General features: G+C 40.8%; 1 protein-coding gene across 1 annotated transcript; it reads right to left on the bottom strand.

Moving 5' to 3' along the window:
* Positions 1–675: 675 nt before the first annotated feature.
* Positions 676–15,965, bottom strand: evpla (envoplakin a). The gene is made up of 22 exons (XM_085410260.1): positions 15,758–15,965; positions 11,113–11,212; positions 10,868–11,022; positions 10,558–10,681; positions 9,818–9,949; positions 9,643–9,684; positions 9,178–9,339; positions 8,914–9,021; positions 8,727–8,822; positions 8,496–8,606; positions 7,706–7,852; positions 7,437–7,591; positions 7,245–7,342; positions 6,957–7,129; positions 6,530–6,705; positions 6,221–6,359; positions 5,939–6,132; positions 5,448–5,598; positions 5,164–5,247; positions 4,742–4,849; positions 4,565–4,657; positions 676–4,445 (listed from the first exon to the last, which is right to left on the bottom strand). The coding sequence occupies exons 1-22, from the start codon at positions 15,826–15,828 to the stop codon at positions 1,056–1,058; spliced, it is 6,009 nt and encodes a 2,002-aa protein (XP_085266386.1). The 5' UTR covers positions 15,829–15,965; the 3' UTR covers positions 676–1,055.
* Between the last annotated feature and the right edge of the window lie 1,039 nt (positions 15,966–17,004).

Raw genomic sequence — 17,004 nt, forward strand, 5'->3', positions numbered from 1 at the left:
CATGATTTCACAAAAGAACCCAGAACAACAGTTAAGGTCCGTGTTATTGATTCAACAACGGGAAAAATACAGGACAAAGATGGGAGAGTTCCAAGATGAAAACCACCGCTGAACAAAAATAACAGAGAGTCATTGCATATTTACCAAAAAAACATCTTACTGATACCCAAGACTTTGGGGGAAGTATTCTGTGGATTGATGAGATAAAAGATAAACTTGGTGGAAGGGTTGTGTCCTGTTGCATCTAGTTGTTTCATAAAAAGAACATCAACCCAACAGTCAAACATGGTGGTGGTAGTGTGATGGTCTGGGGCTCCCCTGCTGTTTCAGGACATGGACGATCAGTTCATTCACTGAAGCCCAAGCTCACTTGGACAACGACTAAGAGCACATCAGCAAGTCTACCTCTGAATATCTCAATAAGCAAATAAAAAAGAAGGTTTTGGACTGCCCAAGTCAAAGTCTTGTATTTAATCTTGTTGAGATACTTTGGCATGACCTCTATTACACGATTATATTATATTTTTCTAATATTAAAAGATGTTTGATGATCTGAAACATTTAAGTTTGACATATATAAAAAAAACTAAGAAATCAAGATGAAGTAAATACTTTTTCATAGCATTTTTCTTTACTTTAGAGACTGCACAGCATTGAAAATGAGAGTCCATACACTTTAACCATTATAATTTATTTTATTGATATTTGTTTCTTTATAAGGTATCAAACAAGATAAAATTCAATGAACAGTTTTGAAGAAAACCCAGGAGTAATACAGAATCAATTAATCTTGGCAAATACCATTGCACCATGTCCCAGTATCCCTAATAACACATTAATATTAAAGATAAACTTCATTTATACTGTTTTTAAATTAAACCAAAAAAGAAAAATCTGCCCACATCAAACATTTTTAGTAAACAAAAAAACTCAGCAGCAGTTATTTTGGCTAGAGAGAAAGCTTTGCAGTAGAAGACTTTTCCTGAGTCAAAATGTCCATTATAAGTAATGTATGGATTTCATATAGAAAAGATGTCTCCAAAAAGTAAACATATCTAAAATCTTGCATATCTAGTCGAATTGTACACTGGACTATAACCAGACCCTTTGGAAGAGGCAGGCAGCATTGGTAAGCCTGTATTTGGGTCTTTCCTGCAGCGATTCAGAGCTTGCTTGTAGTTGATTTTCTCCTTTGTGATTGGGTCTATAATATCTTTGATGTAGGCGGACTCAGTTTCCAGGTCTCTCATTATTGTGTTGTCAATCATTCTGGACCCAACGGCATCCAAGATGCTAACTCTGTGACCGGTATCTGGATCGACCAGCCCTCCGGTCAGGTGCTGAGCCTCCATGAAGCGAATGGCAGTGTCCTTCGGCATCCAGCCTTTCTGAACAGCCTTTCCCACAGACAAACGCTCTTTGGTCACAGGGTCTTCAACTCCAGTGAAAGCCTTCTGTGCATTGAGCAGTCTCTGGATTTGACTATCCTCGATGAGGGCTCTGTTTGCTGCCTTGTGAACCGTGTATCTCCCTTTATTGCTGATGTCAATGATTCCTCCTGTTGATGCCTGAGCCTCCAGAAGTCTTTGGGCAGTTGTGGAATCAATTAGCTTACTCACGGTGGCATTGCGTATTGTGTAGCAGGTGTCAGTGTCTGTATCTATTATTCCAGCAACTGGGTAGGTTTCTTTGGCAGCAGATAGGTTAATAGGTGCTGAATTGAGTGATGTGGTGGATTTTGGGGTGATTGAATTGAACTGGGACTGCTTCTTGTTGTCACCAGCGACGAGCAAGGCAAATTCTGAGATGGGAATTTTTCCTTGTTTGTACTGTTGCAGATCATATTCTGTCAATCTTCCGTCCTTCAGCGCATCTTTGATGGAGTACTGCTTTCCACTCTTGCGATCCTGGAGTAAAGATATCTCCCCATCAGGTCCCAATGAAGTGATCTCCTCCCAGTCACACTCAAGCTCTTGCAAGTGAATGTACTGCGGACGATCAATCAAGCCCTGAAGGTAGGCATCATAAGGAGACATGTCTTTGCCGGTAACTGGGTCCAAAATTGTGATCTTTGTAGAGACATTGGTCTCTTTGGTTCTTGTTTCTGCACTCTCCTCTCTCTGTAGGTTCTGTATAAGCTCACGGATGATGCTATCTCGCTGATGGATCTTGTCTTTTTCGTCCAAGATATCCCTCTCCAAACGCATGACATCAGACTCCATCTTAATGCTTCTCTGTCTGCTCATCTGTGTTCTTTCACTCATCAGTCGGCTCTGCTGCTGGAAGGACAGGCTGATATCGTGCCTCTTGCCATCAAGGGATCTAAGTTCACGAGTGAGGTCTTCCTTCTCTCTCTGTAAGGCATCTCGGTTCATAATCAGGGTTGTCTCCTCTCTTGAAGTAGCAGATTTGCTGTTCATTAGGAAATGGATTTTGTCATTGAAACGTCTAAGTTCATCCTCGAGGTCTTGTCTGGCAAATTTACTTTGAGACACCTGTTCTCTCAGGCGATCCCTCTCAGCCTCAACTGCCTGGTCTTTTTCAACACGGACAACCTCTTTGTAGACTGTCCTCTCACTGGACTTCTCTTTCTGCAAGATTTCAAGCTTTATGTTGATGTTACGGATTTCTCTCTGCAGTCTCAGAATATCACTGGTTTCCTTGTCCATGTCTGACCGCAGACTGCTTGTCAGCCTCTCCAGTTTCGGGTCTCTCTCCACCTTGAGCACCTCCTCGACAACTATGTTTTCCTCAACAGGTGGTGGGGCATTTTCCAGCTGTGAGATACGCAGTTTAATCTCTCTGACTTCAGACTCAGCTTGAATCCTCTTTTGGCGTTCAACACTCTCTCTGAGGATCCTCTCTTTCTCTTCCACCTTTGTTCTTAACTGTTGTAGCTCCAGTTCAAACTGACGCCGGTTCGTTACTTCTTCATCCAGGTTCCTGCTAAGCCTTTCATGCTCGACCATTTGCCTTGGGTCTTTCTGCAAACGAACAACCTCTTGGAGAACCACCTTCTCTTCTGGTTTCTGTCTCTCCAACTGGATGTATTTATTTTTCAGGTCAAACACCATCTCTTCAATGGTGCGCCGAATCTGTGTCTCTTCCCGCACATTATTTCTCAAGCGGTCAAACTCTTTCTCTTGGAGTGGATCGGGCTCATACTTAATAACTTCTCTGGTGACAAGTTGGGTCTCTACCTTTGACTTTTCAGCCTTCCACTCATCTCTCTCTTGCCGGAGCATTCTCAGCTGGTCTTGGAGGGAGTCGTAATTGCTGTGTAAATTATGCACCTGGTCATTTAGCCTCTGAATTTCTCTCTCATTTTCGGGGCTTCTTTCCTCTTTAACCACCTCTTGGAAAACTTCTTTTGTTTCAATTCTTGGCTTCTCTGACTGAATGATGTTGAGTTCAGTTGTCACCTTGGTGAGCCCTCTTTCAAAGTCAGAGCGCTGCTTGCTGCAGTCTTGTATCTCTTTGCGGAGCCGCATTATCTCCACCTCTGTGTTTGGGTCTATCCTGTAGATCTCGTTAACAATTTCCTTCACCTCAACTCTGGGTTTCCATTCGTAAACTTCTCTGTAACGGTTGTGGAGCACCGTCAATTCATTGACCAGAGAGTTGTTTTCAATTCTCTCTTCCTCCAGGCTTGTTCGAATATTCTGGGATTCGTTGATTAGGTCTTGGTCTTGTTCAATCTTTTTGACTTCTTTAGTGATTATCTTAGGCGCAATGTTAGGAATCAGCCTCTCTAGTGCATTTATCTGACTCCTTGTTTGGAAGATGTCATCATTGAGGAGCTTGGTCCTTTTGCTCTCGTCAGAAATTTCTGTCTCAAATGTTCGCACTGCTCTCAGCATCTCTGGGTCTTTCTCCACTTTAACCACTTCCTTCTTAACCACCCTCTCTTTGATTGTTGGCCTCTTCTGCTGGAGAATTGTTACTTCTGTCTTCATCTGAATATGCTCCCCATCCCTCATCCGAATTTCTTCTCTCATCTTCGTTATTTGATCTCTCAGCTTAGCAGCCTCTGTATCCAGCTGGGGATCTTTCTCAAACTCTGTCACCTCTCTAGTCACCAGTTTTGGTGGAGCGCTCTTTACGGTTTCTGCCAGGGTGGTGACTTTTTTGTTTGTAACCTCAACCTCAGTTTGTATGGTGGTGCGCTTCATGATTTCCTCATGTAGCGTCTGCTGCAGAGCCCTCAGATCACTTTCCACTTTTGGGTCACGGTAGTACTTTAGTACTTCTTTCTCCTCGACACGTTCAACTCCACGGCGACTCTTCAAAGACAAAAACCTGTCTTTGAATGTTCTCAGGTTTGTCTCAGCATGAGTCCTCCTCTCCTTCTCCTCCTCCAGCTCTTTTACCAGACCATCTAACTCAAAAGCACTCCTTTCAGACCGCACTTGCTGCTGTGCCACTGCTTGAACTGTCTCTTCATTCTGCAGCAGGAAAAGCAAATTTATTCAAAGTAATATTATTTGCAATGTAGCTTTAGTTTTATGGAAAGCATAATCTAAATGCATACAAAAGATAATAAATTCATTCACTGTTTTCTTACTCGTGATATGAGATTCTTAGCCAGGCCCATCTGTTTTTGGCGCTGGGTGTTTTCAGCTTTTGTTTCAGCGTAGCGGTTCACCAGACTCTTTTCCTGTAATAAGCAAACCTCATGTCACCTCGATCTATAAATAAATGTGAGAAGTGTGTATCATGTTGAAAAACACACAGACATTACCTCTTTCTGAATAGCCTCAGACAGTGTGGGCATACGTGGTTTCTTCGGAACGGTGGCGCCGGCGTCCTCAAGCGTACTGTTGTACGTGTCAACGTTGGTCTCGTACTCCTGCAGAGACGTGAAGATTTAAAATCTTTGAATTGTTTCATGTCATTTGTTGCCTATTTCAAAATCTTTAAGTACGAGCCATGTCTGCTAATGTTAAAATTAAAATGTATTAATTTACTTTCTGTGTTGCCTAAAATGCATTTATGCATTCTATGCTTTTTTAACTTTCAACACATTTGTCTTTACACTGGATGCCCTTCCTGAGGGAAGTCCCATTAGCCCCAGGATTAGCATTTCCTCCCAGGGTTGTACCGCTACACCATGGTTCCATAAATTATTGTATTATATTATTTATTATAAGTTAGGAGTCTTACATTGAGGAGTTCCTGCAGGTCTTGAGAGAGGCTTGTCACCTTTTCCATGTCAGCTTCCTTCCGCGTCAGGTCGTCCATCACCCTCTGCAATGAGTAGGTATAGAAATATTAATCACCTAAAGTTACTGTCCTGTCATAATCATAGTGAATTTCTACAGGTTCATATTGAGAATAATGTTTATACATCCATAAATCAAAAAGACATTATGTGTGGAGTGGGTAGCCAGGTTGTTATTTTATTCTTATGTGATACTTAAAGGTAAATAATCAGAAGACAGTCTCACCTCTTGAGAGCTCTTCTTAGCAGCAATCTGAGACAGATCGTCATTGGGGCTTATCTTGTTTGTTGGCAGGTTGTCCAAGAATGAGTTCAGGGATTTACATGTGCTCTGGAACTCCTGGTTCTTTCCTGCAGTTTCGAGTAAGGTGCTTTCTCTGAGAGGAATATGAGAGGTATTAGGCACATTATGAGGTATTGGTGTATTAGGTACATTATGACAACAGAAACGCCTTATGTAATGAAACCTGTTTTACCTTTTAGTAGTGTAGTAGCACATTTTTATAGGTTATATATAGATGTATATAGATTTATAGATGAAGTACAGATGAACCCCATTGCAGGTTGCAAATACCCGATCTAATCGTAAAGGTACTTCTCACTTCCTTGTTGCTTGATTTAAGTGATTTAAAAGGCTGATGAGGGAAAACCACTGTAGTCTGTCTTTCTAATAAAGCTGAAGGGACTGAGATGATGTGTTCACAGTCTGACTCTCACCTCTCCTTCAGCTGGTTGGCAACATTGGTATAACGTGCTTGTAGCTGCTTGACCTCTGTTTTCTGGCGCTGGATGTCCGGGCAGTACTCCTGGTAGTCCTGCTGCAGAGAGCTGCACAGCTGCTCTGTGGTCTCCAGATCCTTGCTGAGCTTCTTCATGTCATTCTGAGCAGCTGCCACAGACTTTTGCTGGCTCTAAACACCACAAAGGAGATGTTCAATTCAAAGTGAACATTAGAGATATGCAAGAGAATTCAAATTTGTATGGTCAAGACTTCCTTACTTGAATTTCCTCAGCACGGGTTTCAATTGCTTTTGGGCCATTAGGGATCGGACCATCTTCACTCAGCCTTTTCTCAAAGCCGGAGACGAGACCATCCACCTTCTTGATCTGTTTCTCCAGGTTAAGTGAGGCATTTGCTCTGCAGAAAAGAAGATAAATAAACTACTAAATATACTAAGGTTATCTGTTATCTAGATCATCTACTCAAGTAACACAACTTAACAAAGATGGATAGAAGAATGAAAAACTGATTTAAGTTTTTAAAAATGTTGTTCCAAAATCAAACCCCGCCATAAAACAAGCTCTTACTTCTTATTGTAAAGGTCAGCAAGTGCAGCAAGGTTGTCAGACTTGTTGCTGGCAGCACTGAGTTTGAGCAGCAGTCCCGAAGAGGTCCCGTTGGGATCTTTAGCCAGCAGGGGCTGCATGCCAGCCTGTGCAGCCTGTTGCTGCTGCTGTAGAGCCTGTAGTGTCTGAGCAGTTTGCTGTAAAGAGCATCCATACAACCCTCCATTAAACATCAGATATAAGTATAATTCACAGCATAATCATTTCATGCTGACAGTCTGCAGGAGTGAAGAATCCCTTTATGCTGTATAGGGTATGAATGCATACACACACATACGAGGATAATAACAGCAAAATAATGGCTTTTATATGGTTTGTTTTAGTTTCTTGGTGTCACATGGTGAATGATATTTAGCTGGTGCTGATGTTAGTTTGTGTTTTTTCTCACCTCCTGCTCCTTCATCCTTTTGGCCAGATCACCAGCGGGATCACTGCGGCTCAGCGGGGCTCGCAGACGGCTCAGCATGCTCTCCTCAGCTTTGGCCAGGTCATTGTCCAGCTTGTCCAGCTGCTGAGAGAGGGCTGCTACTTTGGGGTCCATGGGGGCAGAAGACACTGGGGCTGAAGGAGGAAAAGGAGAGCTTTTTAAATGGTTGATCTCACTTTAGTTGTGGTTTAAAGATGCAGTGATTGCATATAATGAGGACACTTATGCATTTAATTAATTGACAACAACCTAACTGCTGGGCCCTGGAGATTTCTGATTTGTTATTCTTCAGGGAGTCGGCCAGAGCGGCTCTTCTCTTCTTGATGTCTGCAAGCTCCTGGCCCAAACTAATGAACAAAAAGAAAGGGGCGGAGTCAAAGAAAGGGCAGACGTCGGATGTGCCATTTGAGCTGTTTAATAATAAAGCTTGTCAGCACTTACAGGTCCACTTTATCAATGGCCTCTGAGTCAGGTGGTGGGATCTGGAAGCAAACTCCTGGGAATTTTTTAGTTTTTCCATCAGTGGAAATGACATTCCAGTTCGCAACGTCTGAGTTTGATTTTAAGGTGAACTTGTCTCCTCTTTGCAGAGAATCCTAAAAAAATAACGATTGATTCAGTCAGACAAGTCACTTTTCAAAGTTGTTGTTGTTTTTTACTGCAGCCACATGCAGTTAGAGTTTTACATTTAGACAAAAATTGTTCCCCACCGTGCCTGTTTCCCAGTCGCACAGGGACTCCACAGTGATGGCTCTGCTGGGGGTCGTACGTCGCAGTTTCAGTGGAGCGATGGTGGTGCTGCGTTTCCTCAGGTCAGCCAGCAGCTGTTCACATTTCTGCACATCTTTCTCCTCCGCCTGGTAGGAAAAACACGCAAAGATTAAAAAAAGATTCCAAACATATCTTTTCACATAATTTTTCTGCTGGGTTTAACAAACTTAGTGTAATATCCCACAAAATGAACCTCTGTTTCTTCCTGATTTCAGTACCGTGGCAATGAAAGACTGCTCTATAACACATCTCAATCAGTGGGTGGTGGCAAACCAGGTGTGTGAGCACCTTTAACTCATTTTATGTATTTGTTTTTGTTAGTTCTGGTGTATATTGGCAGGACTGTAAAGTTTCATGTGACCTGCCCAGCAAATTAACAGTTTTCCTTCAGTCTGCTGTGTTTACACCTTATATTTTCTCATATATATGTCCATTTACATATGAATAAATAAATAAACTTTGAGAATTATTCAATAAATATAACTCAAAGACTTTATAATTTCCCTTTTTAGGCTTCCACTGAACAGAATCAACTTTTGGAGACTTTCCCTGTTTTACTTTTGAACTTTGGAGTCTCCTTGTCTCCAGCTTTGCCTGCCCCAGTGCCTCATTTTCTATCCAAATCTCCTTCTCATTCACTTTTTTAAAATCCTCACTGCTAGCTTGAAAGAGGGGTGCAAGCTGAATTTCTTATGTGTGCTGAGTTGCAGTACTGGTGGCTGGACGTACCTCAAGCTGCAGCAGTTTCTCAGTTTTGCTCTTCTTGCTGAGAGTCTTGGGGTCCAGGGTGCTGTTGAGCTTGGTCAGCGACTCTGACAGCTGCTCGCTGTCATATTGGTACTGAAAAACGGAACAAAGCACACTTTTTGTTTTGTTTTGAGTTTATGCATAAAATCTGCAAATGGTGATGACAGAACAGGTTGCAAACTGAGCACTGCATTGCGATGAACTCTGTCTCACCCTTTTGAAATCCTCCACGCTGTCCAGGTGCGTCTCTTGACAGATGCAGAGATTGAGGAATTTCTGCCACTCATTTCGTACATCATCTCTTTGAGCCTGGAAATATAATGAAGGGAGTTGACATACCTTTAAACAGCATTCAGGATGAAAGAGTGAAGCTGATGTTGTTAACGGGCTTTTCAAGTACCTGTATTGTGTCGCTTGCGGGGTGCTTCATCTCAACAAGTCTCTCGCCTTCGTCCTGGAGTTTGTTCACCTCGGCCTCGTGGGACAGCAGACTGTTGTTCTTGAAATTCTAAATGAGATCAAATCAAAATTGATGTATTTATGTGTGAATTCATCCAGGTACAGAACCAAAACAACTTCTGTCACACTGGACAGGCCACACCTCGTGATTGGTGAGCCTTTCAATTCTATTTTTCATCTGACTTAAAAACGCATTAATCCTAACCTCATACTGCCTCCGAACGTCAGGAGGGTCCAACATGTGGTCACTCCAGTCTTGCTTTTTGATCTTATTCTGCTCTTCTGCCAGGAAGTTCAGCTCCTTGTTGCAGCTCTGCATGTACTCGTACAGGCTATTAAGGTAGTGACGGCGCCACTTGGAGTTGTCCTTAGGAGAAATAAATTTAAATGGAAAGACAAATGAGTACCCCTAAAATAATTTTTTATTCATTTATTCATGTATTAATTATTATTTCTTTCTTTCTTTCTTTTGATTTTTTTAATTTCTTTTAATTTTTTTTTACTTTTTTGGGGGAAATTTTAAGCAGAAATTTACATTTTTCATTTTTTCTCCAACAAAGAAAAAAACAAAAAATAGAAAAATTGCCTCAGAGCTTTTTACACTGCCAAAACCAAAAGTGAAATAAGACTTGTGTTTATCTTTGAACATTAAGTGACTGACGCAACTCACCAATAAGTTGTTGTACTGTTTTTTCAGAGCGTCGTATTTCTCCTTAAAAAACAAGACAGCGAATGTGAGCGGCTGTTTGAAATGCTTTTTGCTTAATAAAGGACACAAGCTGCAATCAGTTTTAAGTAGAACACATCATGCAAGCATGTGTTCTTGTGTAATCATGCATGCAGACCTTGCTGCCAGCAGAAGCGAGGCAGAGCTGCGTGTTGTAGGCGTCAATCTCTTTGTGTATGATGTTGTGAGCAGCAATCTGCTTCTCCAGATCAGCCATACTAGGGCCAAACTGCTCCACATCCACCAGTTTCTGAAAGCACAGACACCAGAAGAAAGCAGTTCATGGAAATGTAGTGATGAGATATCAAAGGACAGGTCTGACAGGGTGAGGCCGGTAAAACAAAGAAACAAGTGCATTTAGATTACATTAGGATTAAAGGATACAGTTAATGTTATTTATTATTAAGCAATCCTGTGAAAGGGTGACTGCCATTTTCCCCACCCTGTAGTTCCTAATGGAGACTTAAATCTTTTTAAAAGACTGCAAATATTTAGTTTGATTTTTTTCAAAACACTTGATGTTGAGGGGGTTTGCAAAGTGGCTTGCAGGGAGAACAGCAAGGGTGGCCAGGCTAGTGCTAGCTAAAAAGGGAACTATAGATAGAATTACATAGAAATTACAGATTGCTGACATCATGTCAAAGGAGTCTGATTTCTCTACGCTGCTCAAATAAGCAACAGTGCGACTCAAAGTTTGAACAGTTTTTGTTACAGAGCGTCTGACTACAGAGGAAAATACTTGTTGGTGGCAGCAGTTTTAAAACAGTTTTTTGTCCTTTTTGTTGACAATAAGAGCATTAATATTTAATAGAGTATGAAAGACTGACGTGGATGTTCAGACAGTGTAACAGTACTTACTTGCTTCTCACTTAAAACAGGCCCCCAGTCAATTAAGGGCATCCGCGACACATCATCAATCTGCTCGTAGATGTCTCTGTAGACGGTACAGTCCTTCAGCCAGCGCTCATGAAGATGAAGGACACTGGAGTCATCAAAGGGCAGAAAAGACACAAAGAAACAAACAACTGTGGTTAATGTGGAGCTCCAATGAGTTCAAAGTTAATGATATTAAACAGCTAAAATGTTTTAAAATCCTCAGTATGTTCTCAGAGGAGGGACCAGGTATACTGCAAATCTTCTGTGTTGTATTTATTCTGCATGAACTCACTCGCTCTCTATGTCTGTGGCTTGTGGATGTTTTAGGTTCTTGGCTTTGTCAACATCTATGAAGAGCTTCTTCAGCAGGCCCTCAGCTTCACCCAGCTCATCTGAGATCTCCCTCTGATGCTGGTACGGCAGCTCTTTCTTGTCATTTTCAAAATCCTGTCAAAGGCAGACAACAGATAAGGTGACGTTTTTACAAAGCAATGAGGGTAATCGTTCATAAAATTAGAGGTTTTGTTTTGTTCTTACCACAGCAAGCAGCTCCTCAGCCCTGAGGACGTTTTTCTCCACCAAGTCTGCATCTTTTTGCATCTGGGTGATCAGCAAGGCCAAGTCGGTGGCCTGTGACCTGCAGCAGACAACAAAGGTCAGAGGTTGAACAGCAGCACACATCATTTCAGGGATGATACAGAATTGGTAAGTATACGAGTACTCCCACGCAGAAGTTTTGAATAATTAACAGCTTGATTACAGTCAAACCTTATGGTGTGCATTTTTATGAGCACTCTCACTACCAACAAAGACTTATTTATATTTGTGGACAAACTTCACATCCCCAGGTCATCCTTTATATAAAAAAAATCTGCACAGTGAGGGTGTTTTTATTTTTTCCATTCAGTGTTTTTTATTTTGCACAAACTGCACAGTTTCCAGATCTTTTAGGATGGAGTAGGATTTTTCCACCCTTCGCACCACACCCAAAACGTTCCTTAAATTCTACCCATTCTTGAACTTTGACTGTCACTCCCTCTGTCAGTGTTTGTGTTGATTGTGTCGCTGCTCAGAGTAAAGCAAAGCAATGACTAAGATTGTCAAAATGAGGAGGAGGAAGACATTCCATTGAGAGATTAGCTACACCCATGAAGGTGAAGTCTTTGGGATTGGAGACAAATATTGTATTTGTTTTATTTAAGAGGCTTTGTATCTACTGCCTGAATAAATCATGGGGTAGAGCTCAGTTAAAAGTTAAATTAGATTAAATCAAAGTTTTTGCAAACTGCAAACTGGGTTTTGGAGATATGTTTGTGTATAATTGGTTCAGAACACACAGCTCCTCAATGTGTGTGTGTGTTAAAAATAGACTTTTTAAAATCCAGGTTTTGCCTCATTAACTGAGATTTATGTATTTTACACAGCTGTATAAAACTGTATACCACACACACACACACACACACACACACACACACACACACACACACACACACACACACACACACACACACACACACATTCTAAATATGGCAACTTTCAACATATTACACTTTTGCTTTTGTTAGTAATGAAATGTGCGATACATTGCACAGCAGTCTCTGAAGTTTAAAAAATGTTGCTAAAGTAGAGCTACAGTTCAAAAAATACAGATGAAAAAATTTTAGCAGCACAATTTTTTGGTGTATCTGTCAGTGTCAACATTAAGAAAAGAGATATGAGAAGCTGTCAGACTGGGCTGGACTGGGACAAAAAATCAGCCCAGGTATTTTGACTAGAGACCGGCCCACCAAGTATTATAGGAAAAACCATAAAGCCTTTGAATGAAAACAAACGCTGTTGTGACAGTGATGCACAGTCTTGTTGGTATATATGTATGATTTCTATGACGATGAGGGATGAGAGAAGAAGAGGAAGAATAAACACACAAATACACAGAATAACTCCAGCTTTGTGTCTTTTTTTCATTCTAGCTGAAGTATGGGACAAATCGCTTGCTTTTCACCTCAACATGGATGTATTGTAATTGGTCCAGCCCAGAGTCGATCACAACCATTGGACAATCCACCACCTTTCATTGTTTATACCGTTAACATAAAAACGAAAAATCACTATCTGCCCACCGGTAATAACCATGTTATTATAAAGAATAACATGGTTATATTAACCAGTGTAAGTAAGTTTACTTATGAAGCCCTTTTAACAGATAAGTAGTCACAAAGTGTTGCACATAAAATAGAGTAAAATAGATTTAAATGTGAAAAACATAATAAAAACAAGCTCAAAGATCAAGACAAAGAATAAACGAAATCAAGAAAATTAAACGATTTTAAACTGCTTTTTTAAAAGAGAGTCAGCGCTTTTGAAAACTGCTTATAGAGGAAATGACCAGTGGGCCGAGGATTCAGTCTGAGAAAGGTCACACTGATGCTGAAATTACACTTATGTGCAAAACGAAATCAAAGAATCTGGTTCTGCAGCTGCTGTCACAACGACTGCCCTGTTCCTGCTCACTCAGCAGGAGGGACAGGTATGCATTCCCACCTTTGCAGTCAAAGAAAAACCTGTTTAGTTACCATTGTTTATAGAAACAGTAGGTGCAGTGGGCTGTGGAAGAGATTTATCCTCTTTGCTCTAAAAAAACAAATGATCAAATAAATACATGAAAAAAAAGAGTCTGTGATCATCAGACAGAGGAGCATGAGCCAAACATACCAAACACTCGCTATACTACGCATGGCGCCATTTTTCCAATAATTGCACTCAATTTGGATTTTTAAAGGTAAATTTTAAAAGTGGCTTTAATCTCTAGTTTGTCTTCTGTAATATACAGATCTTTATATTTTACTTTTTTACTTTCCTACATGTCGGATATTTAGTTCTGAGTTTGTCTTGATAAAGGTGAACTGTGTAGGGACTGAAATGAATAAAGGTCTGATTTCTGATCTCTTTTATTTAAAGCTGTCACCTTTGGTTTATTCACTTTATTCTTTTATTAATAGCAGATAAGAATTACTGGTCACACCCATACATTGATGTAGACACATACAGTATCTGCATCAAATGTGTGCTTTTTTTTTTTTTTTTAATCAAGCAGCAGTGTGATATTCCTGTGCAGGAGTGGCTGTGCAGGGTTTTCCAGGAGTGTCTTGTAAGGTGATACTTTGAGTTTCTCATAAGGTGTTTTGGGGGAACTTTATGCTTTCCTCAGCATGAATCAAGTATTTGTGCGGGCTGCTTGTGTGGTCATGCTGAGCTTTTAGCCAATTTTAAAAAAATGGTTAAAGAAATCGTTAAACTGCTCTTCTTCAACAGTTGGTGGTTTTTAGTAAATTATTAAATGAATGACTGCTACAGAAAACACTACTATGAGACCAGTTTAAACTGGATTATCTGCATAATTTAGAAGGGCTTGCCTGCATTTTTTAGATGATAGTAAGATCTCACATCTTCTGCACAAACACCCTCATTTCCCCCTCAAGCTAAACTCATATTGTAAAAAAAAGGTCTGATTTCATAGTAAAATTAGGTTCAAGAATTGTTATTTTACAACATGACCACTGGAGCAAAGAAATGGATGTTGAATGCCGAAATGAATCTGTGCTTTACAGTCAGCAGAGTCATTATTAAATCCCTGTGTAACCAGCGCTCTAATCTGTGATGTAACCAAAGGCACCAGCAGAACAAGATGAATGTCTGAGAGCCGCCCAGACTCAACACACACAATACAAATTTTTCCATGACGTCTTTGGGCTTTTCGACTTCTTGGAGACTCAGCCTGACCCGAGCATTAGCTGCCACTTTTACCTTTATTTGTACCTTTATTTTAAAAACATTAAAAAACGTCCCAGTGCCATGTCTAATGCACAAATCCATACATGGCAGCTCTCCAGCTGTCCGTGTCATTTCCAACAAACACCCAGGAATCATCTTTGATTGCGATTCACAAATTTTTCTTAAACTAATAAATAAACAATTATCAGACAATAGAAATGACTGAATGAAATGAACAGCACTTCCTGTGCGTCACTCTGTAATGTACAGTTAAAAACCAACGCCCACATGAGAGGCAGAAACCAGCTGAGCAAAACGGACAACATCACGCCTCAGCAGAGAGAAAATATGTCTGAAGCCGAGCCAAGGTGAAGGCACAAGCCGGACACCACCTGACGGTGAGATCACGTCAGCGGTCTTTTGTTACTCCCAGGAACAAAAAGGTGAAGTGGTCGGCTTTGCAGCTGAATGTGGGGCTCTTTCTATGAATAGAAACTGATCCTGAGGAAACCTGAAGAAAACCCATCCTCAATACTATCCATTACTTAAAAAGGTGATCATCCCACTTCGCCACTTTGAATGCAGCGACTTAAATGGCGTTCTGATCTGTGATCCGGAGACTTTTGGCAGATTTGCCATGAGTTAGATTCAGTGGCTCTTCATCTTTATATTTAGCACATGAAAATGACCTCACCCACATTATGCATCAAATGGAATTCATTTTTATTCGCAATCCTCTAAAGCAGGTTGCTGTCAGCTTTATGTAAATGTTTGAAACCTGTGCCACCTGACTGTCATATTTCCATATCTGATCTGAACAGCTGCCTAGCCTGATAGGACTCCCTACATCTTCAAGCAACAAAAGCTCTCCAATAATCATTTTGCACAGACAGAAAGTTTCTCTGTGAATGATTTTTTTTCTCCAGTACAATAAAATTACTAATACAAATGATCTGACACCTGTCAAGGGTCTAACACCAATAAATTAGGTTTAGGGTAAATTTCTGCCTGATAATCAGGATGACAACATCTTTCAATTTCACTTTTAGTCGTAATTCCCTCATTTCACTCGTCCTCTTGCAGGACACCGATGCACATCGTGTTTACAAAGTAAACTTGACCCCTGGCTTGTATTTAGCTTTCGCTTTTTCCAAAAGATTAACTCTCACATAACTCAGCACTTGAAAGCAGTGAAGGAATTCCCTAGGAAAACATGCATTAAAACCTCATTTAAACTTGTAATATAATAAACCACAAAACAGACGCACACAGAGAAAGAGGGCAGCAAGAACACACAGGAAACATGACACAGTTCTTGGCTTTAGAAGAACAGGAACAGGAGGAACATGACAGAGATACAGTGTCACCACACTCATACACGCATTCATAAAATCCACAGTGAATAACTCACTTGCTGATCTTCCCCGAGACCTTGAGTGTACCATTCTTAGTGTCCTTGGAGCTCTCCTTTTTCTTAAACATCTTGGCAGATGTCAAGCAGAGATCCTGAGTAAAAACTCTCACTCTCTCTCTGTCTCACTCCTTCTTCGTCTCTGACTCCCGCTCTCTCTGGTTCTTGTCAAACACACTGAAGTATACAAACACACACACACACTCATGTCACCACGGTGTTTAATGCCAGTGGCTCCTCCCAAACAGGTTAACAGGTGTGTCAACGCCCAAACATCCACCTTGCAGAGGACGACTGGACCGACCTGTTCTCTGCACTCTCCCTCTCTTCTTCCCTTCTTCAGGCCAGCCCTTCCTTTCATTGGGCCCCTGACACACTCTCCAAACTCGCACAGGTCTTTTAATTACCAACAAAGCAGGAATGCATAATTCAGAAAGCCAGAGGGAAACGCTCCATTCCTGCACTGTTCACTCGGCTCTGTGTGTCACACGCATTGTGAAGATTATATCCCTTGGGATAATTATAGAGCTGAAAAATGATCCAGTGCTACAAACCCAAAATGGTATTGAACTGCAAATCTGATTCCTTAAAGGGATAGGTGAGTTTTGTCACAAGGTTTCTCTCAAGGTTATTCGTATAAGAGGATACATAATATTAGGCAACTCGATTTCACGTTTACCCCAAAAAAGAAATAATAATTCTGGCCTTTCAAGACTTCAGTGAATAATACCAATAATATACCAGAATAATACCAGTCTGGTTTTAAAGGTAGCAGCACAGAAATTGGGCCTTACAGTCTTGTTTGCATAAACTGTAGATAAAAGATTGAAATGACCACTGCAACATCACCGTAAAGTCCTGCACACCTCAAAACCCTTAAAAATAGAGACCAAGATACTGAGCCGTTTGTAAGAGAAGCTGAACTGCCCTTTTAAAAGGTTTCTATATAAGTTGATTTCTTTTTTCCACCAGAGGAGTTGTCCACTGCTGGCCATTTGAAAAAGCACTGATGTATCCATATTTTACACATGTGATTCTTAATGATTGTTAATATTGGATCAAACAGCCCTAAAGTGTCTGATCTGGTCTGTCCTAGGTGATTACATAACTCACCCCCATTAGAGGTACGTTTTCTGAGCTGCTCTTGTCTTATTTAAAGTTTGTGTATCATATGGGGTCCCTCAGGGCTTAGTTTTGGATCCACTTCTGTTACATTTGTGGACTACATCATAAAGTCATACAGCAAT

Source organism: Rhamphochromis longiceps, linkage group LG6 (genome assembly GCF_057381845.1).
Source record: "Rhamphochromis longiceps isolate RC_006_pf linkage group LG6, R_longiceps_female_GT1.1, whole genome shotgun sequence".
Classification (NCBI taxonomy): domain Eukaryota; kingdom Metazoa; phylum Chordata; class Actinopteri; order Cichliformes; family Cichlidae; genus Rhamphochromis; species Rhamphochromis longiceps.